Below are 26,252 nucleotides of genomic sequence, written 5' to 3'. Positions count from 1 at the left end.
AAATAAACAAATAAACGTAAAAAGAGAAAATGGGAGTTCTATTTCTTTCCGATAGGGAATGCACATGTACCCAATTTTCTTATAACATATATTAATCGTATAAATTTCTTAATCAAAACCATTCAATTTCTTCATTTCAAAATCATTCTTACAAAAAAAATTATTTGAATTGGCATGTTATGAGTGCTTATCTTTGGCTTGCTTGAAATCTTGACACATATAAACTATATATTAATAAAACCCTATTTGTCAATCAAAAGAGGAAGAAAATACTATTTAGTCTTCCATTATAACAAAAAAATTATGGGCAGTAATAAAATTTCATAAAACCAAATTTGTTGTTTTTTATTTATGCTTTACCTACATGCGTTTTTAACATCTTTCTAATATTTAAAAATAAAAAACTCTCTCTCCCTACCCCAAACCCCACCCCCCCCCCCCCCCGGCGCGAAAAAAAAAAAAAAAAAAAAAACCCTGATCCACCCAAACTCAACTCCTCAGTGGTTTGCAATTTTTGTTCACATGTGCCACCTCTAACCCCGACGATATCGCCACCCCCTCCCCAAAACCCTGATCCACCCAAACTCAACTCCTCAGTGATTTGAAATTTTTGTTCACATGTGCCACCTCTAACCCCGACGATATCGGTCCCGTCATCACTAAATCAAAATCATTAATTTAGTTCTTGGATGTCAAACTTATGAAGATCCTTATATACAAAACTGTCGTTGAACTCAATCTCGCAGTAGTAGTTTTCTTACATTTATCGCGAAGAAAATCAAGTGGCAGATTGTTTGGCAAACTATGGTGTTGATCATGTTGGGGTTCATTGGTCGGATTCTTGTCCGCCTTATGCATTTGCAGCTTTTGCTCATAATCTTTTGAAGCTTCCAAATTTTCGTTTTTCTTTGAAGTTTTCTTAATTGATTTTTGTTTCTAATAATTCTTGCTTCTTTACCTTTTTTTTTTCTTCAGTATATATTCACAATAATATCTTTTTTCCATGATGGCAATGCTGGAACAGATGTATCATTATTGTTTTAATTAAAAATATATATTAATGGTAAAAAATAAAAAATAAAAAAAAAATCTCACGGTAGTTTCCAACGCCATAGCCTCCGGTTTTGAGTGGGTTTGGTAATGTGGAGGATCTGGAAGGAGACGACGATAGTTGGGGTTCTAAGTTTGTGGTGTGGAAGATCTCGAAGGAGGAGACGGATGTTCGTCGGTGCAGTGGTGGTGGGCGGTGTTGAGTGGGAGTGGCAGGACGGTTGGGCTTCTGGCTTTTCAAATTCCATTTTTGTTGTTTAGTTATTTTTTAATTATTTTTCAGAAAGTTAACAGCGTTTAAGCGTTGAGTTAGGGGTGGACAGGTGTCAAATTCCCTTTTCTTAGTTTCGCCACTTTCTTCCACTTTCCACTAGACAAAATGTAGCAGGGAAGAATTTAAGTCAACAAATCAATCCATAAATCAATCTCATAATTCCACAATGTGTCATTTGCTACACGTTATATGTTCATAAAACTCAAAGTACGTTGTAGGGAATAACTTTTCATTTTGAGGAGACTAAAAACAATAGCAAAGATTAATGTAAATAATATCATTTGTTTCAAAATAATTTTTTTTTTATCACTCTAGCCTCTAGACCCCATAAGTTGTGGATTAACATTGGTCTTGCTCTTCCATCATTCCTTAGTTATATTTACTTAAAAATGACTGAGGATTAAACATTTAAATTTTACTTTAAAATGTATTTATTTCTGCTTCCTAAATGTGGCCACTAAATTATTTGTAGCATATTTACTTCCTTAATGAGTTGGAATTTGTTTTGGAATTATTTTCATTCTTGATTGCTCTACCTTTGTTAACACATTCAAAGTTTAAATTATGTGGATCTCATGTTGCAATCCGTAATTCAATATATACCTAAAAATTCCAGATTAAATTGATTAGAAGAAAGAAGAGATCATGATCTCATTACCGACTTCACAAATTCCGGTGAGGAGTGAGGACACGACAATTTCTTGATAAGTAGGGCAAAGACTTCAAAGTCAACACGTCAACTAGTCAACCCAAAAAGAAATCACACAATTCCAATTTCCACAATGTGACATAAGCAAGGTTTTTAAATATTGGTTTCAACATATAGTTTCTCAAGCCAAAATGCTAAGGAGACTCTCTCAAGTGCGAAACTCTCCATTGACTCTCTGGTGCCTCATATTTTTAACACAATATTTTATAATGTTGGTAAGAAAATTGATATTAAACTGTGGGGTAGCAGAGAGTTCATAAAAAATACTACTTTGAAAAAGTCTCCTTAGCATTTCAAATTCTAGTCTATGAAAATGAAGGTCAATGTGGTACTTTCTTTAACAAGTCTTAAACTTGTTCTCGTTTTACTTTCAAATTTTCCTCAAAAAGGATTTTTTTTTTGTTTGTTTAGTAATTACTACTTCAACAGTCCTTTACATTATTCCCATTTTTCAAGTCATCACAAGAATTTAATTTGAGCAAAAATTACATGACAGAGCATTTATTAGATTGAAATACTGCACCCAGTCCCAAATCAAATAATTATATATATATATATATATATATATATATATATCATATGTATTAGGATGGAAAGGCACCCAAGAGCACTAAGGTATTGGCTTAGTGGGGTGTGAGTCAATGCGACCCTTGCTATGTTTTTCAAACCAAACCACAATTAACGGAGAAAAACATGAACAAGAATTTATAATCCATTTCCACTACTTCTCATGGAAATTTCCGAGTTGATGATTGCTTTATTCCAAGTCCACGGTCAACCCTCTTTTAATATGACTCGTTTAGTTCTAGACTTAGATTAGGTTGGTTAACTCATAAAACTCAAGGTATATTAAAGGAAAAGTCTTTTATCACTTAGTAATATTGTTTAGTGATATTTCTCTTACAAGAGGTCTTAGGTTCGAATCTCCAGAGTGACGAGTTCGTAGCCAATTTATTCTCCATCCTTTAGACCATCTTCAGCTATTGGATTAAACCTAAAATTCTTAACCCAGAAAATTTATGTTTTAGCCCACAAACAATTTTTATGCTCTAACCCTTCTAGATTAAATTTTTAACCCAAGATTATTAAAGAATGAATTTTAAAAAGAAATTATGTAAACTTTTTAAAGAAGGAATTTATGATAATTTTTTCCTTAAAGTAATTTTAAAAAAAATTATGTAAACTATCATAATCTAATTTTATGAACATTTGAACCTAAAAATATTTAAATTCCAATTAATATTGAAAAATTACTAAACCGACACCATGAAATTCGTGGAACACTAAAAAAGATATATGAAACACATAAAAATAATTATTTTAGCCATCAAATTTAAATTTGGACCGTTAGATATTTTTTTTACCGTTAGATTTAATCGTATTAGATCTTAACCGTTAAATTTAATAAAATTATAAATATGAAACTAAAAAAAATAAATATATATGAAACCTAAAATTTGAGTTTTTCTTCAAGGGTTGGAGTAGATCTTAGAGTGTGTGTGTGTGTGTATTTTTTTGTCAAATGATGAATTTTTTTATATTAGATATTAGATTAGCCACTAACAGGATTTGAACTCATGTTATGCAAGAACTTAATACATTTCCATCATTGTGATAAAGAGTCACTTGCTTAAAGTGTATATATATTGATGCTTTTGCTTCCTCTCCTTACTCTGCCCCCACACGTAAACCCCACCTCTCTGCATATTCTTTTGCTTCCCCTTTCCAATTAATAGTCCACAATCCACACACACCCTCCATTTCTAGCTTTTGCCTTCAAAGCCCTTTGTTCTTGCTTTTGCCTTCAAAGCCTTTTCGTCTCGTGACTGCACGGTGACTAAAGCGATTAGTCACAGAGTAGGCACCCAAAACGTCACTGTCGCGGTCAGAGGTTACGAAAACAAAAAGGTGACCACTGCTTGTTTTGTTTTTGTTTTAATTGTTTGATGTTTTTGTTTTGTATGTTTGATTTGGAAGAACTTATGAAGACAGGTTGAGTGCTCTTTCATGATATTGTTTGAACAATTTTCATGATGCCATTCAGCACGTAATCTGCCTCTCTTTCTCAAATATTAAGTTTCAACTTTATATGAATCCCTTTTTTTTTTTTTTGTAAGTATTTGAGTAAAATATAATTCATTATTTATTAAAATAAGTCCAATCTCTTGATTTTAAAATTATTTTATTATCAATAATTGTCTCTTTAATGATAAAATTTACTGTAAAAATTAAAATTATTTCTGTACATCTCTTTGATTATTTATTCTTACTTATTTATCTTTTTGTTATGCCTTCTTCTTCTTCTTCCTGCTGTAAACTCCATTTATAGATTTAATTTTTATAATCAACCTATATCACAAGTTAATTGTATTTATCTACTGTATGACATATTCTTTTTTATAATCAACCTGTATCACATATTATGTTTTGTACATTTTAGTTAAGTTTCAAATATAGCTTATAGGTATAATATACATTGATATATTTGTTACTTGACTTAGGTCGTATATTCTGTAGATCGGTTTATGTTATTATATTAGTTTTTTGTTAGAAGATATTAAGTAGATTTGTTGGAATTAGAAGATGAATGAAATTAGAAGATTTTCAATTCTCTAATATTTTAAAAAAATGTAAAAAATAGTATAAAAGAAAAAAAAAATGGAGAAAATTTAATACTGGACTTCACTAATAGCCATGTTGATTTTTTTTACCTAAATCTAAACGCCCCTACCAACATTAGTTGGAAATTTTGCAAATATTAGCACTATTAAATTAAAATTCATGCAGTTGTAACACCATATATGCAAATATATGGTTTATATAACTAGAATGGCAAGAGATTAACATGTAGAAGCTCCAGAAGATGATGCCATAGTAAAAAACTCCCAACAAAACTCAGTGAACCTTTCCTCTCTTGCAGAAAATAATATGCTCGGCTCATAATAGATTTAAGTCCAATAATGAGCTTAGTATCTGTGACAGTAGAGGCCACTATATATCAAACATAATCCTAGCCAAAACTAATGAGGAATCCCTGTCAAAATCCATATAGGAAACTGAATATGTTTCCTTGTCCAGTGGGAAATCAATTTCAATGTCATAATACAATGCTAATATAAGACTAGAATATCAACATTCACAAAGGGAATTAATTATGAATAAAATTTGATATAGAATTAAAGATATTGAGAAAAGAAAAAAGTGCAAGACCTTTGAGCTTGTTTCTAATTTCTTCACAAACATAAGAACAAAAAAAAAAAAATGAAAAAATTGAGTGCAGATAAAACCTTTTGAATTTCAATACAATTTTCTTTCATGATATTCATATTTTTCATACTTTCTGCATATCCCAAGAAAGCTTATAACTTCACTTCATTTTACTATAGTCTAAGCATGTTAAAAAAATTGGGAGGTGAAATGATTTCTTAACAAAAAAAGGTTAGATATAAAAAGAAAAGGAATAGTGCAGGCATTGGTTCAAGAGAAGCTAATGTTACCTTGAATTGACGACAAATAGTCCTTATCCTGACGTCAATCAAGGTAATATAAAAAGAAACTACACCTGTGCAATGGTCATAGATAACAAATAAAGGTAGACATAAAAAGAAAAGGAATAGTGCGTCAGACTTTTATGGACACGATATGTATCTCCTCTCAGAATTTTCAAGGGAAGTGTGTTTTATGTCTAGCATATAGATGAGTATAGTGGGTTGGGCCTTATAGCGTAGGACTTAGGGGTTTAACCACTTTCAAAGCCACTTATACGATCTCTCGAATCATTCATTGTGCATCTTGATGTCATTTTAATATCTAACCTTTTTGAAATCTAAGCTTATCATTTCGCATGATACAATAAAAAAGGTATAAACACACCAATGAAGCAACTTTTTATTCCCAAAGGTCAATTTTATAGGTTTTGCTTGCTTTTAGCAACTCAGCAACAAATAAAGAATCATTGTGAAATACAAAATATCCATTGCCAAAAACTCAGTAAAAAAACAAGGAATCAATAAACCATTAAGGAAAAACAACAAAGAAAACCATTAGGTTACTATAGTCAAGCGTTCCCATTTGCCTTGGAATGGGGGTACCACCTTAGACACATATCCAAAAGTAGTATAGTTATTTAAAACAATGACTCGGTCTTATCACTTGTAGCCATGTTTCCAATTGCTGCATTTCTTGTGTTTTATTTTATTTTTCTCTAATCCAACATAAATCACATACATAGTTCACAACAACAACAAAGTCATTTTCCATTAAGTGAGATTGGCTGTATGAATCCTAGAACGTCATTCCACTCGGTTCTGTGCCACGTCTTCCGTTAGATCCAAGTACTCTAAGTCTTTTCTTAGAGTCTTTTCCAAAATCTTCCTAGGTCTTCCTCTACCCCTTCGGCTCTAAACCCTTGTTCTGTAATCGCATCTTCTAACCAAAACATCAGTAGGGATTCGTTTCACATGTCCAAACCACCGTAACTGATTTTCTCTTATCTTGCCTTCAATTTCGACTACTCTTGCTTTACCTCCAATATCCTCATTCCTAATCTATCCTTTCTCGTGTACCTACACATCCAACAAAGCATTCTCATCTCTGCTACACCCATTTTATGTACGTGTTCATTCTTCACTGCCCAACATTCTGTGCCATAAAGCATTGCTGGCCTTATTGTCGTCCTATAAAAATTTCCCTTGAGCTTCAATGGTATACGACGGCCACACAACATGCCGGATGCACTCTTTCATTTGATCCATCCAGCTTATATTCTATGAGTAAGGTTTCCATCCAACTCTCCGTTCTTTTGCAAGATAGATCATAGGTAGTGAAGGCGGTCGCTCTTTGATACTTTCTGATCTCCAATCCTCATCCCTGACTCATTTGAGTCTCCGTTTGTACTGAACTTGCACTTCATATACTTTGTTTTGACCTACTTAGATGAAGACCTTTAGATTCCAAATCTAAAACCGGGTCTTAGAAAATCTTATTAATTTCTCAACTAACAACCTTTAGCTCCAAAGTAGTTCATTACTCTAATCTCAAAATTCCTCCACTCTTCTTTGTGAGTATAAAGACATTCAATTTTTGCCACATAAACAAAACAGGTATAATAATTTTTTTTTTTTTTTCAAACTTGAATTTGGCTTATCACTTCAGAAATTTAATCTAAGAATTCTACAAAACATACAAAAAATTATTAAATTCGAGATAAAATCACACAGAAAAAAAACCCAGAAATTTAACGAAACATTCTCCAAAACCCATAAAGTTAAGAGGAAAAAAAAAATCTACAAAATGATGAAAAATTTACTAAGACCCAATTATATTGATCATAAATTTGAAGTAGATCTTCATACCTGAGGTGCTGAGAAATCGTTTGAGACCAAGTCGACGCCAGCCTTCGCCGAAATCGTTGCAAAAACGTCGGAAAACTCATGAGTTTTAGGGATAAAATCACAACAAATGGTACATTCAAGGGATAAATCTGACCTAGGGAGTGAGATTGGGTATGGACTTCAGTTTGTGAGGTCGAAAGGATGAGAATGGTGGTTGTTTGAGGTGTTTCTGGGTTCGTGGGTAGGGGGATGTCGAGAGAAAGAGAGAAAGAGAACGACGATCAGAGGCGTGGTAACATAAACTAAGCGAGGGCCAAAATTTGAAAAACATTGCACTTATGAACAGTATTTCAATTTTAGTTTAAATTAAATTTTTTCTTCCAAGTCTAGTTAATAATCCAAATTTTCTTTAAACTTTTCCTTCTAAATGTTACTTGTGACTGACTCTTGTGTGGCCAAAAGATTAATTAAGAATTGACAAGGTTCCCCCCCCATTTGAAAAATCTCCTCCATTCCTCGTAAGATGTACGGCAGGGTGGAGCTCTATTATTCTTGCTTTGTCCTTACAGTTGCCATCTCATTTTTTTGTAAACATATTGAATCAAGCGTTTCTTCTATGCGATAGCATTTCTTTTCTTTTATGCATTTATGCAAATTCAACTTCGTTAATTAACTTGTTTTGCTCTCTGTCTTAGAACAACGATGGACCATTCATGTACCAACTGTAAGCTGGTTTTGTTCAAATTCCTGCATGCGTTCTTTCTTTTATGGATGAGCACCTGCCTCGAATCTACAGCACTTCGTAGCCTTACTCTGCTTGGAAATGAATGTGATCGCTTGGCTCTGCTAGACTTCAAGAAAAGAATAACTTCAGATCCTTTGGATGTCATGAGCTCGTGGAATCATTCCATCCATTTCTGCAGCTGGGTTGGGGTTTCTTGCCACCGTTCCACCAAAAGAGTCTTGATGTTGAACCTGGAATCTCAAAAGTTGGTAGGCTCCATTCCACCTTCCGTTGGAAATCTTACTTATCTTACTGGAATCAATTTGGGTGCCAACAACTTTCATGGGGAAATTCCTCCAGAAATGGGTCGTCTACAAAGCCTACAATATCTCAACCTTTCTTATAATTCCTTCCGTGGGGTAATTCCAACTAATTTGTCACAATGCACACAATTAAAAGTGCTTGATCTACAAGACAATCGGATTATGGGGTCCATCCCCAACCAACTTAGTTCATTGTTGAATTTAAAATGTCTGTTGCTTTATGGTAACAGTCTCATTGAAACCATCCCACCGTGGATAGGAAACTTTTCTTCTTTGCGGTTCCTTTATCTTGGGAGCAACAATTTGCAAGGAAGCATACCAAATGAGCTGGGGCATATAACAGGCTTGGTGGAATTCATAGTTGAGCTGAATAATTTGTCTGGTATGGTCCCTTCTTCAATCTATAATGTTTCTTCCATACAAATTTTCAGTGTTGCTGTCAACCAGTTGCATGGAGAGCTACCACCAAATCTCGGCACTATGCTTCCTGATCTCGCAGAATTTTACTGCAATGAGAACAAATTCACAGGAAATATTCCTATATCATTGTCAAATGCTTCTAGACTTCAGATTCTTGAATTTTCTGGAAATGGCCTATCTGGGACAGTCCCTGGTGAAAGTGTAGGAAGCTTGCAAAGCTTATTGAAGCTAACCATGGAATTCAATCAATTAGGAAATAGAAAAGTTGGTGACTTGAGTTTTCTCAGTTTCTTGGCTAATTGCACTAGTTTGGAGGTTTTGGCACTTAGCGGTAATAATTTTGGAGGAGCAATCCCGGGATCCATAGCCAACCTTTCGACCCAACTTAAGTATCTCACACTGGGGGGAAATTTTATACATGGAAGCCTCCCTAACGGCATTGGAAACCTTATAAACTTGACCGCTCTAAACTTAGAAAATAACCATTTGGACGGTAGTGTCCCGCATGAAATTGGGAAGCTAGAGAAGTTAGAGAAACTGTCTTTGGGTAGTAACGAATTTTCTGGGTCAATCCCGTCTTCCCTTGGTAACATGACTTCATTGTTAAACCTCCACATGGAGTTCAACAGGTTTGAGGGTAACATACCTCCAAGTCTAGGAAACTACCGAAACATTTTAGATCTTAACATTTCAAGTAACAACCTTACGGGCACCATACCTAAAACCCTTATGGAGCTTTCAACCCTTTCAGTTTCTTTAGACCTGTCTGACAATTATTTAACTGGTTCGCTGCCCTTTCAAGTGGGTGATTTAGTGCATCTCACAGAGCTATATGTATTAAGAAACAATTTATCAGGTGAAATCCCGAGCAACCTTGGCAGTTGTACTAGTTTGGAGCGCTTGTATTTGCAAGGTAATAAGTTTGAAGGAACAATTTCTCAATCTCTTAAAGATTTAAAAGGCTTGGAAAGACTTGATATTTCAAGCAACAACTTGTCTGGGCAGATTCCTGAGTTCATAGGCGAGCTTGGTGCTCTCAAGTATCTCAATCTTTCGTATAATGATTTTGAGGGTGAGTTGCCTAAAAAAGGTATTTTTGCAAAAACCAGTGGTGTCTTTGTTGTTGGAAATCATAGGCTTTGTGGTGGCATCCCACAATTCTATTTACCTTCATGCCACCCAAAAAAGCACCATTCATCTCGAGGACTATTTTCCCCAAAAGTAGTCATCCCTATAGCCTGTGCACTTGCAATCATAATTGCTCTATCATGCCTCTTTGGTGCTTGTTCAATGCTGAAAAAGTCAAGAGATAGACTCATAACTTCACGTTCTTATAAGGATTGGAAATCAGGTGTCTCCTACTCACAACTCTTTGAATCAACTAATGGATTCTCTGTAGATAATCTGATTGGTTCAGGAAGTTTTGGTTCTGTTTATAAAGGGATAATTCCTAGTGATGGAACAGCAGTTGCTGTTAAGGTATTCAACCTTCAACAACAAGGAGCCTCCAAGAGTTTCATAGATGAATGCAAAGTTTTAAGGAGTATAAGGCATCGTAATCTTCTCAAGATCATAACTACATGCTCAAGCATTGATAATCAGGGCCAGGACTTCAAAAGTCTAGTTTTCGAGTTCATGAAAAATGGAAGTCTAGACTCAATGTTGTATCCAAGATATGAGGAGGAATCTGTAAGTAAAAGAATGAGTTTTATGCAAAGATTGAACATTGCCATTGATGTTGCTTCTGCGTTAGATTGTCTCCACCACCATTGGGAAACAGCCATTGTTCATTGTGATCTAAAGCCGAGCAACGTACTTCTTGATAAAGATATGGTAGCCCATGTTGGGGATTTTGGTTTAGCAAGGTTCCTATACGAAACATCAAATGATCCCTCATTTAGTCAAACAATGTCATCTCAGCTAAAGGGTTCTATAGGCTACATTCCTCCAGGTATGAGTTTCTATCATTCTAATTTCCTTTTTATGTTTTTAGTAAATTATTACTAAAAACCAACTAATTAATCTCTATTTATGAAAAATACATTACTGCTTCTTGTTTTTTCTTGGTAAATAAGTAACATATAAATCCAAAGAAGATATTGTTCTAATAGTCCATTGCATTTGACATATTGTATGTATGTCCTGGTAGAGTACGGCACAGGAGGCCAAGTTTCCATACTTGGAGATGTTTACAGCTATGGGATACTATTGTTGGAAATGTTCATAGGTAAAAGACCTACCGATGACATGTTCAAAGACGGAGGCATTTACCAATTCGTAGCCATGGCTTTGCCTGGCCATGTCATGGACATTGTTGACCATTCAATTATCCTCGACCTCGAAGCAGATGGTGATGACAGCGATGACACAGTGCGAGAACAAACTCCATCTAGACGTAACAATTGTGGCCCGGTGAAAGCAAAGAAATTAAAGGAATGCTTGGTTTCAATGATGCATATAGGACTCTCTTGCTGTGCAATGTCACCGAGGGAGCGGATGCCAATGGACGATGTTGTTAGAAAAATGAGCGCAATCAGAGACTCGTACCTCAATGTTTAAAAAGACTTGAGAAGGACAAAGTATGCTGCTCAAAGGAGAAAGGACATGATCATTCATTAATTATATTTTCCACTCTCTACTCACCAAAATTTTCTTTCTATTTTTGCTTTCTTTCTCTTGCTATCGCTTTGAATTTTGTCTCGTTGATGTTTGTGGTGTGTTTACTTATATGACTTGAAGCTTTCGGATTTTAATTTGTGTGGTGCTTTTCAGAATTTTAATGATTAGCGATTTTTGTTGGATAATTTTTTTTATGTTCTTTGTTGAATGGCTAACTTCTGCAAAAAGTATGCAAAAAGTAGAAATTGCAAATGGTCTTAGTAGTGTGAGAGAGAAGGTGGATAGTAACAAAATTGCTAGTTCCATTTTACTTTAATCTCGAGATTTGTTGTTATTGGTGATCTAAAAATGTTATTTTGCCATATTTATAAGTGAAAAGATAAAACAAATTTTCACTTGTAAAAGAGAAGCAGAAAGTTGAGTGATGGTGTGAGCTGAACGTTAAGGTTTAGTGCAAAGGGTTTGGAGTGAATGGGGCATAAGTTAGGAGCATTTTTCCGTTATAGGTGAAATCCTAGGATCGATTATCCACTCCATAAAATTGCTTGTATAAAACAAAACAAAACATTAAATTTAATATGAAAATTGCTAACATTTCTTACAATATGTTTTATTAGAAAAGAACGAATTCTCAAAATTTTTATCAGTCACTTAACTTCACAGTTTGTAAATTTGCGCATAATATCTTTATTATATATGTACGTATGTATTTTAACAAGTTTTGTTTTCCGTACACGTATTAATGATTTGTTAAATTGTATGTTTTTTAAAACTCCAACGTACGATACCTATTTTTCAAGTTTAAAACATGTTATTTTCACATGTTTTTTAATAATACATATAAATTCACACATTTTACCCACATTATTGATTAAATAAATATTAAAATTTTTAAAAATGCCCAAAATTTCCAAGTTTTATTTTAGTAAGGTTATACACATGCGTATTTTTTACATTCTATACCGCTTAACTTTTGACCTTCTTTCTATTTTTACAACTTTCATTTTAGTTTTTGAGTCCGACCGAAACGTTTAGTTTTTGAGTCCTATCGAAACGTGCCAATTTACCCTCCTACCATAAAAATAAATTTTTTTTAAGACTAGTGAAAAAAGCCTCACAAACTTATTTTTATCCAAAATTATCTAATGAACTTTTTTTTAATCATAAGGACAGTTACAAATTTTATGAAGAAATGATTGTCGATAACATTAAACTTTAACTTATTTACGATACATTTACTGCAACCAAACTAAAGTCATGTATGACACTATCACCACCGCTCTCATGTTTTTGTCATTATTATTTATATTTATTCATTATGTGTTTTTATTAAATTACATAAAACCATTTTGATAAAAATGAAGTTATGAACATGAACACTTCTTAATTTTTGTTTGATTTATAAATTTGGCTGTCAAAATTAAAAAGAGTGAAAACTCAAGCTAGGCGAAAATCATCTACCCAATAATAAGTAAGAAAAAAATTGAAATTGTTGTATGAATTTTTAATTGAAACTTAAAATAGTAGGTGAGGTATAAAAGTGAAATATTTAAAGATATTCTATGAGGTTGTAATAGACCTCAAACATGAGGGGTTATTATGTAATTACCCAATTTTTAATTGAAACTTAAAAGAAAGGAAAACATTAGCCCTATTCGATTCTCTCCGTCGGCAGAGCCTTACTTCCCCAATCGCGCCAGTCCCCCCATTTGTGCTCTCATCTCTCATACAGTAGCAGCCCTTGATCTGAGTTCTCTCCAGCTATCTTCGGTAAGCATTGGTCCTTTAGCTACTCGTTCTTCTTATCTAGCTTTCGCGTATGTAGAAACTGCTGCTTACTTTTGAATTTTTTCCATCTGAAATTCAAATTTCTAGCGGAATGCGCATTCGATTACCTGTTTTAGGGTTCCTTTTCTGTGCAATTCATAAATCGTTTCATCTATTTACACAGCCTTTTTAAATCCCAAAATTTGTTTTCTGTGATTGGAATCAGGCAATATCGCTAGCGCCCAGAAGTTGAAAGAGTAATTAGAAATTAAAAAAGGAAAAAAAAAAGTTGGATTTTTGTGGGTTTTTCTGTTTTTGTACTTATGGTTCAATGAACTGCTTTTCATTGAAGATGAAATTACACATTTTCTTGAATTTACATTCTTTGTTAGTTCGTACTCTTGATGAATTGTTAAAAAAGTAAACCACTTTTATTATTTTTGTGCGTAGTAGTAAATGAGTTTGCAAATACTCGTAGCTGATCGATTTGGCGTAAGTTTCATGATTTGTGAATATAAACACCCTGCAATTTGGCATGAAAGTGTTGAAATTATGCAGATTTGCATATTGGGTTAGTCTTGAAATTTTTGAATTTGTAGTAGTGTTATCAATTGATGCAGGAACATTTAAGGGGCTCTCGAAAGCTAAGTGAGTCTGATAACTACATAGCTGGCTAGGGTTCTTGTTAATTTGGGAGTATTTCATGTTTCCTTTATGTTTTGTGTAGCCTATATTTATAGGATTAGGATTTATTAAGTAGTAGGAATAGGATTAATTTGGTAGTTCCTAGTAGAATAAGGATTTCTTAGAAACAAGGATTGGGAATTCTAGGTTGCTGTCCACTAGTCTAAATAGGCTAAGAATGTATTCAGATTTTATCAATATATTCTCAGATATCAGAGTTTCCTCTTGGGTTTCTTGCCATAGGACTCAATTATCTTCGCTCCAAGTTTCCAACTTCAATTAGATTGCTCTTTTATCTCTTCTTTCTGTTTTTTATTGTTTGGATTCTGTTTGTACTGCAATTTGGCGCTATTCTATCTGTTGGACAGCATCTTACTTTACCCTGTTGTTGCAGGAACATGGCGAAGCATCATCCTGACCTGATTATGTGCCGGAAGCAACCTGGAATAGCTATTGGAAGGTTGTGTGAGAAGTGTGACGGTAAGTGTGTAATTTGTGACTCTTATGTGCGTCCTTGCACGCTTGTTCGGGTTTGCGATGAGTGCAACTATGGATCTTTCCAGGGAAGGTGTGTTATCTGTGGAGGGGTTGGAATTTCTGATGCTTATTACTGCAAAGAGTGTACTCAGCAGGAGAAAGATAGAGATGGCTGTCCGAAAATTGTGAATCTGGGAAGTGCCAAAACGGATCTGTTCTATGAACGGAAAAAGTATGGTTTCAAGAAAAGATGATCTTAGTAGGTCAAGTTTCGATTAGCTTCCGGAAATCATTTTGTTGTGTTCATCATTGAGGCTTAGGCTATATTACAATCAGGTGTTTTTCTTAGAAAGCTTGCTTATTCGATATGTTTTGACTGTTGTATTTTCTTGTTCGATATGTTTCCAACCAACTCTAATTCTGTGGCTAGTCTAGCAGAGTAATTTATGACTTCAGTAATTCTCCCTCGTAATCTTTGTAGTTTGTCTGTGGCATCCATCTATGGATGTTTGAAGTCCTCATTGTACTTGGAGCTTTGTTAATCCAATTTTAAATATGCGATTATATGTTCATTATCTCAACTTGGCATTTCCTTTTATCTTCTACTGACATTGCCAAGGGATTCTGCTAAAGATTGCTTGTTGGTTAATGGTTCAGTATGTCAATGCCATACTCTTTCAAAATCCTTCAAAATCTCAATTGAATTCGTTCGGTGTAGTGATTTTGGCCAGATATTGTCTTGTCCGACCATTTGCTTCAGAATTCGATCCCCTTCCCATAGGTTATGGTTGTCAAAAGAAAAAAACCTCGGTATACAATGCGATCCGAAACTTATGCTCTGCAGGTGAACACCTTTGGTAGATGATCCAACCATACAGATTTCGATACCAACCATTCAGATTTCGATCAAGCTTTATACGGTTATTGATAAACCGTGTATTTCAATATGTACGTATATGTATATTACGTTTATGGTAAAATACGAATCATTCTGATGTGTACAGTAAATTGATGCACTCGTAAATTTACAAAGGAGGATAAATAATGAAGAAATAGTTGTATTGTTGGTCGTGATATCAAACATCATTGGTTTTCACGTTTTATGTAAAATAAAATAAAATAAAAAATAAAAAAATTAGAGAGACTTGTTGAGGTGATAAGGACAACCAAATTTTATGTCCCATGCTACGTAGCAGTCCCCTGTACAATCATTGGCTGATCAAAATTGCCAATTGGCAACACCAGCATCCCAAAAGATCATCACTTCCACAACTGGAACAAGTCATGAACCAATTTTAACAAAAATGTCAATTCAGCAGCAGCTTGTTGCTGAATATATCTCATGGCAGCCAAATTCTGTCATCAGTAAAAGTCGAGGAAAATTTGTCATCTTCCCTTCAACTTCACTGCAATTCACAATCACTTGGAACTGTGGTTTAGTTTGATACCTAGTAAGTGACTGATCTATTGAATGACCTAACTCAGCCTTTCATCTTAGAGTAGATTATCCCCTCTGCTTAGACGTAAACTATCGTGGTACCAAAAAATTTTTCATGCAACATAAATGCTACCTCAAATTCGTATACTGTCATGTCGAAGAGATAAGACACATAAAGATGTGTGATTGTTTCATCATAACATCATATGTGCATCTCGCTGTGGATAAGTTTCTCTCCTCTATACAAGACTTGAAGACAGAATATGGAACACCGAAAGTTCCTCTCCCTCTATACATGCCCTAAATTACAACAACCAGAACACTAGTTCCCTTTTTAGTCGAAATAGTCATGTATAAGCCGATCTACCAAACCGACCTTCGCTCATTTTTGTACTCGCCACCCACTTGCCACCAACCTCCTATGCATTATGAGTTTAAGACTTTGTCTACTCATTATTGTAATAGTTTCGAACTTTCTCGCCCTCTTTAATCATTTAAATAAAAAACTGCCCCGTTTAATCAATGTAAAACATTGCCTATTGAGACAGACACTCTCCCCCGAGGGTTTAACCCTCCCCACTCCCCAAACCCAAAACGATGACTTGGCAATAACTATGACTTGGTTTCGCACAATCCCTCCACTTTGCCGCCTTGAGACGTATTGCCCCGTCATCCGGGCAGCCCCGCCTCAAGAATCTAATTGTGTTGATAGATTCACGAGACGGAGATGGCATAAAGGTATCCTTAAATCTCAAGGAAGAAGACCTGGCCATATCTGAAAGCAACAAGGAGCTGCTTGAGTATGCATCTTTAAATCCAACTGTAATTTAGTTTAGTGTTGCTGAACCTTCTATGATCTTTCATTGTTTTGTTTCTTGCTTATGTTTTTCTTAGGTGTGTACTAAATTGGATGTTGGTTTGGTTTTCCACATGACTTTCGATACCCAATGGAGAATATGAAGAACCCAACTTTAGTTTTGTAAATTTTTTGTTCTAAATGAAGGTAACATGGGGATTTGTTCTGAATGATGTTCAAACTCAACTTTGTCCTGAATGATGTTCTGTTCTCTGGATGTCTGATATCAGTTTTTGATCTGCACACAGAGTCATTTGATTTACATCTTTTGCTAGGGTGATAATGTGCCTCTACCATTCACTTCATTTGAATCTACTGTCATCTGTAATTTTTGTCGCAGGTGCGATATTCGTATGCTGTGCTGCCCTCTTTGTGGGGGTTTGCAATTAATTTGGAGCGCCATTTTGCGTGGACCAATTTTTGGAAAGAGCTTTCCAGATCACCCAAGTTTGTGGCTTGGCCTGCGGTTGGTGATTCAGTCTGCCACTCGGCTCTGTAGAAAACGTATTTGGCCAGAATAATCCTTTCATTGATAGAATACAAAATATATACAATAGCTTTCCTTGTACAACAAGAATACATCAATGGAAAGTATCAAATACAAATCAATCATACAATTCCTTCCTATCTAATTACATTCACTTTCTAACACTCCCCCTCAAGTTGGAGAGTGAATGTCAAGAACTCCCAAATTGCACAACATTGATGAGAATTTTTCCTTGCCTAAGGCCTTTGTAATTATGTCCGCCAGTTGTTGAGAAGAACTGACATACTGAGTAGCTATAGAACCGTCTAAAATCTTGTCCCAAAAGAAATGACAATCCATCTCTATATGAAGTGTTCTCTCATGAAAGACAGGGTTGGCAGCAATGTGCAATGCTGCCTGATTATCACAGAACATAATGGCAGGCCCTGAAATGGGTATATGAAAATCTGTTAACAAATACCGTAACCAAATGAGCTTGCAACATGTCCCAGCCATGGCCCTATTCTCGGCTTCAGCACTAGAGAGCAAAACCGTTTTCTGCCTCTTAGTCCTCATGAAATCAATGAATTCCCCAAGAATACACAATACCCAGTTGTAGAACGACGAGTTATCGGACAACCGGCCCAATCCGAATAAGAAAAAGCTTTCAAAGTTTACTTACTATCTGACCAGAAATATAAGCCCTGACCTGGTGTGGACTTCAAATATTGCATAATTCGAAGTGCTGCATCCATATGTGGTTGACGCGGTTGATGCATAAAACGGCTGAGTACATGCACGGAGTATGTGATGTCCGGTCTAGTAACGGTAAGATAAATCAAGCGTCCAACCAATCTTCGATACATAGATGGGTCTTTGAGTAATTCGCCTTTATCCGAAAGTTTGCTTTCCTCCATTGGAAATCCCACGAGTTTTGCACCCAAAAGACCGCAAGCCTTGATTATTTCAAGGGCATACTTTCTTTATGAAATATACAATCCTTTTTTTGAACGAGAAACTTCAATACCCAGAAAATATTTCAAATTGCCAAGGTCCTTAATAAGAAAGCAGGTATGAAGAAACCTTTTGAGGGCATTAATGGCATCTAACTTGTTGCCTGTAATAATAATATCACCAATGTAAATCAACAAAGCTATGAAGGATGTACCGTTCTTTTGGGTGAAGAGTGAATAATCCGCTTTAGACTGAATAAAGCCAGCAGCAAGTATAGCTTCTGTAAATTTTGCAAACCATTGTCGAGAGGCTTGCTTGAGGCCATATAAGGACTTGTTGAGGCCACATACAAGGTTCTCCCCCTAGCGCCAAAGACCAGGAGGAGGAGACATGTAAATTTCTTCCTGAAGATCACCATGAAGAAATGCATTATGAAAGTCGAATTGTTGGAGAGACCACGCTTGGCCAGCGGCAATGGCAAGAAGGGAGCGGACAATGATCATTTTGGCGGTGGGAGAGAAAGTGTCATGATAATCAATCCCCTCTGCCTGGGTGAATCCTTTGGCCACTAAATGAGCTTTGTAACGCTCGATAGAACCGTAAGCATTATGCTTGATTTTGTAGACCTACTTGCAATCAATTGGACGCTTGTCGGGAGGAAGCGGAGTAAGGGTCCAGGTATTGTTGGAAAAGAGTGCATCAAGTTCTGGATCCATGGCTTTGCGCCAATTAGGGTCTTGAATAGCCTCTACAAAAGAGGAAGGTTCTACACTTCGACTAAGGTGAGCAACAGAAGAAAGATGCAATGGTGAATATCTATGATATGAAATAGAAGTACAAATGGGATAACAAGTACCTCTGGTGGAATCGGATGATGAAGGCGATGAAGATTGGAGTGGGGGCAGCATCACCTGCGAGCAAACGTAGTCCTAGAGACGGACATTGGGCTCCTTGTGGCGCTTGGAAAAACGGGTTGGTTAAGCAATGAGTTAAGGTTCAGGTATGGGTTCCGTAGTGTGGATGGGTCAAGGGGTGATGGTGTGTCGGTAGGGTGTGAAATACATGTGGAAGGTGATGTATTATGAGAAAGTGGGATGGTATTGGATGAAGTGTGTGGTGGGGGGGGGGGTGTGTGGGGAAGGGACATTATTTGGTAGTGTGGTGAAATTAGATGATGGGATGTCAGGGGTTGCTGTGGCAAATGGGAGCGGTAAAGGTGTTGAGTGATTCAAATCATGTACGTTGGGAGATGGTGCAGCGGTGGTGGATGGATCAAAAGGAAAATTGTCTTCAAGGACAATGACATCCCTGTTGGTGAAAATCTTATGTGTCTCAAGATCATAAAGTTTATAAGCTTTAGCCAGGGGTGAGAACTTGGAGGGAGGGTGGACTAAGGTGGCATAAACAAGACAACCGAATACACGCGTATGGAATAAGAGGGTGGTTTGTTGTATAGTATCTCAAATGGTGATTTTTTTGGAAAGTAATGGTGTAGGGAGACGGTTGATGAGATAGGCGGCGGTGAGAACACACTCCCAGCAAAACTTAATCGGTAAATGAGATTGAAAACGCAAATCTCGGGCAGTTTCTAGTATATGGTGATGCTTTCATTCTACAACACCATTTTGTTGTGCTGTGTAAACACAAGAGTGTTGATAAATGATCCCATTTTCAGAGAAGAAATCCGGCATGAAATAAAATTCACCCACATTATCTACTCTAATTTGTTGGATTTTGGTGTGAAATTGAGTTTCAACGTAAGCAAAAAAGGTTTTGAGGGCATTTTGTGTTTCGTGTTTGTGTTGCATTAAGAAAACCCATGTGAAACGAGAAAAATCATCAACTATAGTTAAGAAATAATGATCACCAGTAAGGGAGGCAGTCTTACAAGGACCCCAAATGTCACAATGCAAAAGACTAAAACACGTAGAAGTTGAAATGGAACTATGACTAAAATGTTGGCGAGTTTGTTTCGGCAACGGACAAACATTGCAACTATGACTCGAATCAAAATGGAAATTTAAGGTTTTATTGGCTAAATATTGCAGACGCCCAAAAGAAAGGTGCCCCAGACGGCGGTGCCAAAGATTAGCGGAAATGGTGATGTGGTGGCATGAGGGTCGGCTTTGCGGAGAGGAAGTGGAAGCCAACGCCAAAAGGTAATATAGATTGCCCTGTCGCTTAGCAACACCAATCATCACCTTCGAAATCAGGTCCTGTAAAATGCACCAAGAGGGAAAAAAAGTCACGGAACAAAGTAACCCATCTGTAACTTTTCCAACAGATAACAAATCAACTTGGAAAGAAGACACGCATATAACATCTTTCAATTGCAGTAAATCACTTAATTGAATATTGCCAATCGAAGTAATAGAAGCCTTCTCTCTGCTAGGCAGTGAGACATGCGGCAAAAAGGTATTTTTGATTGAGTTTGTCAATAAACTAGATGAGCAAGTGATGTGATCCGTTGCTCCGTTGTAGATGATCCATCGACCGGGAACAAGCGGTGACAAACCTAAAGGTTGTTGAAGGTGAAAGCTGCAGCGTGGGCTTGTGGTCCATCATTCTTAGGATTCAATACAGAAAAAATTTCTTCATATTGTTTTTCGGACAGCTTGGAGTTCTTGATGGTGGGCGTAGAATTAACGTGATTAGCAGAAGAATCTCCATGAGAGAAGTCGCTACCACCACCACTTTGTTTGGAGTTGCGAGTCTTGTTGCGATTGTGACGAGGATGATCCGGTGGGTAACCATTTTTCTTCCAACAAGTCTCGACTGTGTGATATTTAGTATCGCAGTAAGAGCAGTGAAAAAGAGGTTGACTGTTGCTGCTGTTCTGGCTTGTCGCTACTGCAATGGTGAACTGCCATGGCTGTTGGTTCAGTCAGGTTACAGCTAGTAGTGCCTAACTCCCTCTGTTTTTCTTCTTGAATGATTGAGGAATACACTTGTCGGACAGAAGGAAGCGGATTCATCAACAAGATTTGTCCACGAACAGCACTGTAAGACTCATTCAATCCCATGAGGAATTGCATAAGTCTATTGGTTTCATTTTCTGCTCCACAAGTGCAGGTTGTTGAAGAACTATAGGATGCCAACTCATCCCAAGGCCCCTTCAATTTGGTGTAACAAGCAGCCATAGATAGTTGTCATTGGTTGAGAGAGGCAATCTCTCTTTGAAGCTAAAAAATTCATGGGGCATTGCTTTAAGAAAATCTTTCCCGAAGATCTTCCCAAACTTCATAGGCTGTCTTCAAGTAAAGAATCGAATCCAAAATGTCAGATTCGATGGAGTTGATGATCCAAGCAAGAAGCATGTTATTGCATCTCTGCCATGCAGCGTGATCATCGGGTTTCTTTGTTTCAGATGGCATTTTCACCTTGCCGTTAATAAAACCAATTTTGTTCTTGGCACTCAAGGAGATTTTCATAGCTTGGCACCAAGTATTGTAGTTGTCCCTATACAATTTTTTTTTAGACGAGAATCAAACCAGGATGGTCTGAAGGATGAAGAATATAATTAAGGGTTAGCAAAATTCTCGCCATCGCCCTTCTTGGTAGTGGTGTTGTCGATGTCACCCATGGAGAGGGAAGACAACGAAAAGGAGAAAAAAGGTCAGCTGCTTCTGGTTACGGCAGAGGAGAGAGATAAGGTTTGAAACTTGCTCTTTATACAATAGCTTTCCTTGTACAACAAGAATACCTACAATCTAGGAATACATCAATGGAAAGTATCAAATACAAATCAGTCATATAATTCCTTCCTATCTAATTACATTGACTTTCTAACAGGCTCAAATGAAAGAAGAGGCCTCCTCCTGCTCCAGATTGCTGTTGCAATCTTTGGTTGCCGGCAATGGGTGTGCTTTGTTCATCCGCTGACACGCCTGAACTTATATCAAACTTGAAGTAAAAGGTAACAAAAAAGTTGCCATGTAATGTCAACAACACTTCTAAACATATGAGTGTAATATATGTATATAGAAACCAGTCTTAAATGGCACATATACTTTTCGGGATTTTCTACATCTTCAACAATGTTTCAAATCCCGCATCAACGCGCAGTGTACACTTGCTAGTTTTCCTCAAAAAATAAATTTCTTTTGTTTAGAAATTACTAATTCAACAATGTTCATCCCCTTAGTACTATGGTCTCGTAACATTCCTCGTCACTTGTAAGTGTAAGATCTTAGGTTTGATTTTCGCCAAAGATGAATTTGAACCACTTTATTTTTAGCTCGTTATGAGGCTTAGCCTACCTCCTATCCCTTAGTGTAAAATTATAGATAATATCGTGTGTTCAAAAATAAAAAAAACATTCAGCAGTGTCCTTTACACAATTCCCATTTTCTGAACAACGAATGATAAGAATTTAAACTTTTGCACATATTTTTATTTGAGCAAAAATTTACATGACAAAGCATTATTAACTTGAAATACTGCACACAGTAACGTCTCAAATCAACTATTACATATCTCATAGGTATTAGGATGGGAAAGGCACCCATAAGCACTAAGGTAGTGGCCTAGTAGGGTGTGAGTGAATGCGACCCATCGTCTCCGCTTTCTTCCACTTCGCCATGTTTTTCCACTTGCCCCTGCCGAAAGTGTTGCATATAAAACCACACTTAACCGAGAAAACACATGAACATGAATTCATAATTAATGGAGAACAAGTGACTAATTTTATTATGCATCTACTTCCACTACTTCTCATGAAAAATTCCGAGTTCGGCCACCCCTCTTTGAATCTGGCTCGCTTTGTGCCTAGACTTAGATTGGGTTGATTAACTCGTAAACTAAAGGTATATTAAAGGAAAAGTCTTTTGTTACTTGATAGGATTTTTACCACCTGCAAAAGTAAGGATAAAAACACTTTAAATACTTGCAAGAGTACAAGATAATTGTAGTATAGTCGGCTCTAGCAAAGTCGTTCTGCATAAGGATTGAATGGATAATTTATGTTAAATCAAATCCTAATTAATTACTTAAAACAAAGTTTTGGAAAAAGGTGATTTTGTGATTTCAAATAATAAAAACGAATTTTAAATTAAAAACAATTAAATAAATTGCAAAGTAAAGAAAACAAAAGAAAATAGTTTTGAAAATCTATTTAAGTACTAGGCTTCCGCCGTCACCTGAACAATCCTACATAGTTCTTCCAATTACTTATGAATTACACATGCATATTTTGAAGGTTAGGTTTTCCTAATATATATCCTACTTGGAACCTCCAACATAGAACGTATATTTAACATGCAACCCGTTTGTAGCATCCAAATCGAATGTGAACATAAACATGCAAGACTCATTAGATTTTGTGAAAACCTTTTGAAAAACCATACTGTTACGATCTTACTCGACGTCGTCTTCTTGCACAGAGAGAAGTAACAGGAAAAGGTAACAACAATATTCCATTAATTACCTTCCTTCGTTTACAATCTCACTATTTATAGAAGTTGTACTAATTTCTAACTAACCAACCCTCCTTTCACCCAATTCCCAACTAATTCCCACTAATTCTCAACTAATCTGGCCACCTCTCAGAGATTCCTAACAATACCCCCCCTGAAACCAAGCTTACATTTCACAACTCTAAAAGAAAAAAAAAATTTCAGCAAGGAATTCAAAGATGAACTATTTCTGGAAACTTCAATTTCAACTCATGATAATTCTCCCAAGTTGCATCATCCCTTGAGTGGTTCTGCCATTAGACCAATGCTTCTGTCATTGCAGTATTGCCCTTCTTCACCATTCTCCTAGCTAGGATTGCACCAGGTACATCTTGTAATATTCCAGTGTCTGTGAGAATAGGTAAAGCAACTGGGTTTGCACATTTTCTCCCAAATGCTTCTTCAAGCATTTGATCTTGTAAGCCACATTGCCCACCTTGGCTAATACCTGAAATGGCCCATAAAACCGAGGCTGCAGCTTGTGGAAAGGGTGTGCAACCAACGACTTATGTTGGTAAGGCACTAATCTGAGATAAACCTAATCTCCAACCTCGAAGACCCTCTCAGTTCTTTTCTTATCCGCCTGAACTTTCATCCTCTCTTGAGCTGCTGCCAAGTTATTCTTAAGTAAAGATAGGATGTTGTCCCTCTCCTTCAATGATTGTTCGACTGAGTCCACTTTGGTTGTGCCTGACTCATAAGCAGGTACAAGAAGAGGAACATACCCATACACTGCCTCAAATGGTGTCATTTTAATGGCTGAATGGAAGCTGGTGTTGTTACTCCACTCAACCCAAGATAGCCATAACACCCATTTTTTTGGTTGTAATGTGCAAAAACATCGCAAGTAGGTTTCCAAGAACCTATTAAGAACCTCAGTTTGCCCATCCGTTTGTGGGTGATACCCCGAACTGGAACAAAGCTCAGAACCTTGCAACTTAAAAAATTCTTTCCAAAACTTGCTCATGAACACCGGGTCTCGATCACTCACTATAGACTGTGGCATCCCATACAACTTGAATATGTTGAGCCACTGAGGAAGCTGTATAAGGATGACTCAATGCAGTAAAATGGGCATATTTCGATAATCTGTCCACCACTACCCAAATTACCGTTTTACCCTTGCAAGGGGGAAGATTTGTGATGAAATCCATAAAGATATCAAATCATACCTTTCCTGAAATTGGTAATGGCTGCAGGAGACCAGGGGGTGACAAGTTCTCATACTTTTGCTGTTGACAAATAGCACAGCTTGCCACTTTACTCTTGATGTTTTTCTTCATCTTTTCCCAACAGAACGCTCGAGAAATCCTTTTGTAAGTCTTTAGAAATCCTTCATGACCAGCTGCACAAGGACTAAGTGGACTCAAAAAAATTCGACGCTTGTACTTTAAGAACCCATTGTCAATGTGGAATCTCAACATTCCAATTGGAGCATCTACACCCTGAAATTGTAAGATTTACTGTGATTTGGCCATAATCCAGGAGTCCTTCTCAGTATGCTGTCGTAATTCATCTAACCAAAAAGAGTAAGGACAAGAAATAGCACAGATGGAACCCGTGGCCTGCAAGCTATCCACTCCAAGAGTTACCCTTGATAATGCATCTGCAGCTTGATTATCACAGCCTTTTTTATATTGTATTTCATAATCGAACCCTAGTTACTTGGTGACCCATTTATATTGAAAAGGGGTATGGGCCCTACCTTCCAAGAAGTACTTCAAAATGTGGTGACCAGTTTGAATGATGAAATGATTTCCCACCAAGTACGACTGCCATTTCTATACTGCATGTATGATTGCCAACATCTCCCTTTCTTAAGCTGAGAAAGCTTGGTTCCTCGGGCAAAAGGCTTTACTGGTAAATGTTAGTGGTCTTCCTCCTTGTTGTAACACTGCTCCAATACCGTACCCGGATGCATCACTTTCGATTACAAAGGATTTGGTAAAATCTGGTAGAGCCAAAACTTGTGGTGAAAACATTGCTTGTTTGAGATTATTAAAGGCTGCAGTAGCCTCACTTAACCATTTGAATCCATATTTCTTCGTGAGGGCAGTAAGGGGGCTCACTATTTTTCCAAACTGAGGTATAAACTTTCGATAGTAGCCTGTCAATCCAAGGAATCCCCTTAGTGCTTTGACCGATGTAGGTGTAGGCCACCAAGCTATTGCTTCCAACTTCGTGGGATTTGCAGATACACCATACTTGGACGCTATATGTCCCAAGTAGATCCTTGCCAAATGCACATTTCGACATTTTCACAAATAAGGAGTGTTGCTGCAGTGTCTCTAGAACCACTCTCAAATGCTGCAAATATGAAGACCAAGAGGTGCTATAGACCAAAATATCATCAAAGAATACTAGAATGAATTTCCTTAGGTACGGTCAGAATATGTCATTCATGAGACATTGGAATGTGGTTGGAGTGTTTGTAAGACCAAAAGGCATGACCACAAAATTCATAATGGCCATCATGTGTTCTAAAGGCTGTTTTCTCCACATCTTGAGGGTGCATTCTTATTTGGTGATAACATACCCTTAAATCTAACTTTGAGAAAAATTGTGCACCAAATAACTCATCAAGCATTTCATCAATAAGAGGAATAGGGAACTTCTCTTTGACTGTGATATTTATTAAGCCCCCTTTAATCCATGCACATCCTCCATGTCCCCTTCTTCTTTCGAACTAGGATCACAGGAGAAGA

General features: G+C 36.6%; 2 protein-coding genes across 2 annotated transcripts; both read left to right on the top strand.

Annotated features, from left to right (window-relative positions):
• Positions 1–8,065: 8,065 nt before the first annotated feature.
• LOC137721700 (uncharacterized) lies at positions 8,066–11,577 on the top strand. The gene is made up of 2 exons (XM_068460726.2): positions 8,066–10,784; positions 10,983–11,577. Exons 1-2 carry the CDS (start codon positions 8,069–8,071, stop codon positions 11,390–11,392), a joined length of 3,126 nt encoding a protein of 1,041 aa, XP_068316827.1. The 5' UTR covers positions 8,066–8,068; the 3' UTR covers positions 11,393–11,577.
• Positions 11,578–13,089: 1,512 nt separating this feature from the next.
• LOC137723421 (PHD finger-like domain-containing protein 5A) lies at positions 13,090–14,961 on the top strand. The gene is made up of 2 exons (XM_068462614.2): positions 13,090–13,222; positions 14,298–14,961. Exon 2 carries the CDS (start codon positions 14,302–14,304, stop codon positions 14,632–14,634), a length of 333 nt encoding a protein of 110 aa, XP_068318715.1. The 5' UTR covers positions 13,090–13,222; positions 14,298–14,301; the 3' UTR covers positions 14,635–14,961.
• The last annotated feature ends 11,291 nt before the right edge of the window (positions 14,962–26,252 follow it).

This window comes from Pyrus communis, chromosome 4 (genome assembly GCF_041283825.1).
Source record: "Pyrus communis isolate YQ-2024b chromosome 4, ASM4128382v1, whole genome shotgun sequence".
In the NCBI taxonomy this organism is placed as follows: Eukaryota; Viridiplantae; Streptophyta; class Magnoliopsida; order Rosales; family Rosaceae; genus Pyrus; species Pyrus communis.
This window is presented reverse-complemented; position numbering and strand designations above follow the sequence as displayed.

What these genes read in the sequence shown, in the direction of transcription:
- LOC137721700 (XM_068460726.2), top strand. Translation starts at nt 8,069, where the DNA reads ATGGACCATTCATGTACCAACTGTAAGCTGGTTTTGTTCAAATTCCTG. An exon ending in TATAGGCTACATTCCTCCAG is followed by an intron (nt 10,785 to 10,982) that starts GTATGAGTTTCT and finishes ATGTCCTGGTAG; the next exon opens with AGTACGGCACAGGAGGCCAA.
- LOC137723421 (XM_068462614.2), top strand. Translation starts at nt 14,302, where the DNA reads ATGGCGAAGCATCATCCTGACCTGATTATGTGCCGGAAGCAACCTGGA.